The sequence below is a fragment of the Trypanosoma conorhini genome (genome assembly GCF_003719485.1).
Source record: "Trypanosoma conorhini strain 025E chromosome Unknown Tco_14.4_contig_01158, whole genome shotgun sequence".
NCBI classification, from domain to species: domain Eukaryota; phylum Euglenozoa; class Kinetoplastea; order Trypanosomatida; family Trypanosomatidae; genus Trypanosoma; species Trypanosoma conorhini.
The window spans coordinates 1-2707 of NW_021705212.1; the positions used below are offsets into that span (position 1 = coordinate 1).

Here is a 2707-nt window from a genome sequence, read left to right on the forward strand (position 1 = left end):
CACACACACACACACACACACACACACACAACCGTCGCGGCCTGGGCGGACCCACCGCAAGGAGTGAAAGAAGTGAGAGAGACACAACATGCCGCGGCACCTGTTTTCCTCTGCGATGCTGTTCCTCCTTCTTTGCGTGCTGTCGGCGTGCATAAGCAGCCAAGCTGCTGAGGTTGCCTCGCTGAGTGAGCCAGCCGGTTCTTTTTTTTGCTGGAAGGAAGTCTCGGCTGAGGAGGGAACGATTGACTCGCTGCGCGCTCCCGTCCTTCTACAAGTGAGTGGGGAACCGTTTCTCATCGCTGAGGCGCACTGCACGAAAGACAATACCGACACCGTTAGGGCCATCGTGTCGCAACTCATCACGGCAAGTGATGGCGCTGCGGGGGAAGCGTTGAAGGGTGCAAGCGTGGGGAAGCCGCAGGTTTTGGACAAATGCGCTGCAGCGGAGAAGAAAATAGATGTGAGCCGACCAACTGCGGTTGCGAAGGGCAATGATATTTACATGCTGCTGGGAAACCACGGCGGTGCACTGCCTGAGGCTGGCGCGAATAACACGGGGCTTTTGCTGGTGAAGGGAAGCGTCAGCGGTGAGAAAAAAATTGAGTGGAGTGCAAACTTTTTACTGAGCCGCACTGCTGCAATTGAGGAACACAAGTCCGTGTCGCGGCTGATTGGCGGCGGTGGGGGCGGTGTTTTAACGGCGGACGGCACGCTTGTCTTCCCGGTGCAGGCCACAAAGAGAAAGACGGGGGGGACCACTGAAAAGACCGTCTCGCTGGTCTTGTACTCCAGCGACCCTGAGACGGGGACTTGGCGGCTGTCGAAGGGGATGTCGGCGGAGGGCTGCGGTAGTCCCTCCGTCGTGGCGTGGGAGGGCAACAAACTTTTGATGATGGCCGCGTGCGAGGACGGCCGCCGCCGAGTGTACGAGTCGGATGATAAAGGGGAGACGTGGACGGAGGCGCTCGGGACGCTCTCGCGCGTGTGGGGCGGCGCACCTGCTGGCGCCGGGCCCGACGTTCGAAGTGGGTTCATCACTGCGACGATAGGGGGCAGTGGTGAGGGCAGGAGGGTGCTGCTCGTCACCCTGCCGGTGTATTCGGGGGACGGCGGAAATGGCCGACTCCACCTTTGGCTCACCGATACCGCCCACGTTGTCGATGCTGGACCGATAGCCACCGCGGGCGACGAAGATGATTCTGCCGCCGCCGTCGCTGCCAGTGCGCTGCTGCTGAAAGGTGGCACGGAGTTGATTGCAGTGTACGAGAAGCGGAAGAGTGAGGAAGCGCAAGCAGCCAGGCTTTTTGCGGCGCAACTCACTGCGCAGCTGGAGCGAGTAAAGGAGGTGGTGGAAACTTGGAAGGCGGTGGACGCACGTGTCGGGCGGCTGTGCCCTTCCTCAGCGGCTGCTGCGAGTGGCGGGGCGTGCGGCCTTTTTGTGCCCACGGCCGGGCTGGTTGGGTATTTGGCTGGCACCGTCACTGGGACTGCGTGGGTGGACGAGTACCTCGGCGTGAACGCGACTGTGACGGGCACTGTGGAGGTTACTGCCAGCGGCGTGACGTTCAAAGGCCGTGGCTCATGGGCCGAGTGGCCCGTGGCCAAAGGGGGGCAGGTGCAGCCGTACCATTTCGCAAACTACAACTTCACCCTTGCGGCGACGGTGACGATCCACGCGGCGCCGAAGGGAGGCAGCATTCCTTTCTTGGGATTGAGTATGAGTGCCAAAGGCGGTGCCACGGCGCGCTGGGGCCTGTCCTACAACCATGACGATGAGCCGGGTGAGTTGTGCGGGGACGCAGCGGGCGGCCCAGACACCGGCACGTGCGAGACAAACAAAAAATACAACGTGGCCATTGTGCGCCAGGGCGGCAGCCAGGGATTTATGTACATTGACGGCGTGCCTGTTGGAGGCTCGCAGCCGGAGCAGCGGTGCGGAACGCAGCCGTGCACGATCTCGCACTTCTACATTGGCGGGGACGGCGGCGGCGCGGCAGATGCAGCGGGCCAAGACAGCCGTGTGACGGTGACGAACGTCCTGCTGTACAACCGCCCGCTGGATGCAGATGAGATCGGCGCCCTTCACAATAAAACCGTCCCCGCCGCAATGCAGAAAGAACCGACACTACAGCCGGAGGTTCCTGCTCCAAGCGAAGAAGAGCCCAGTAAATGTGCGGGGGCCACTTTGCCTGCGACGCAACTTGAGTCGGAAGCTGCACACTTGAGTTTTCCTGGCAACACGGCGCCAACGGGACACGGGTCCTCGCTGGGGCAGACTCCGGACATGAGCAAGGAGGGCGGCAAGGGCGCTCCGCCAAGGCCCGCAGCGGCTGCTTCATCGACAGTCAGCGCCAACGTCTCCAAGGAGAAGTCAGATCCTCCTGCCGTTGAAGGAGCCAGGCAACCTCAGCCGAGGGAATTGGCTGCCTCTGCCGAAGAGGAGACAGTGGCGCACACGGGCAGCGTGAGTTCTGCTGAGAACGAGGCGACGACATCGAAGGAGGCGGCTCCCGTCTCTCAAGGCCAAGGCGGTGTGTCGTCGTCGGACGCAGCCGCTCCCGCTGGGGCGGCACAGGAGGGGAGCCGCGCAGGAGCAACGGATGCAGGTGGCGCTGCTGTTCACGGCGGTGCGGCAAGGACGGCGGTGAGGCCGCACCGTCAAGCCTGTAGGCGCCGTGGCAGCAAAGGATGCGGCATCCGTCCCCGC

General features: G+C 62.7%; 1 protein-coding gene across 1 annotated transcript, besides 1 other annotated feature; it reads left to right on the forward strand.

The window, feature by feature from the left end:
- Positions 1 to 30: a microsatellite.
- A 58-nt stretch (positions 31 to 88) lies between these two features.
- Tco025E_09528 (trans-sialidase) lies at positions 89 to 2707 on the forward strand (the record flags this gene model as incomplete). The annotated part of the gene is made up of 1 exon (XM_029376345.1): positions 89 to 2707. A coding segment is annotated over one exon (2619 nt), but the record flags the coding sequence as incomplete, so codon positions are not given.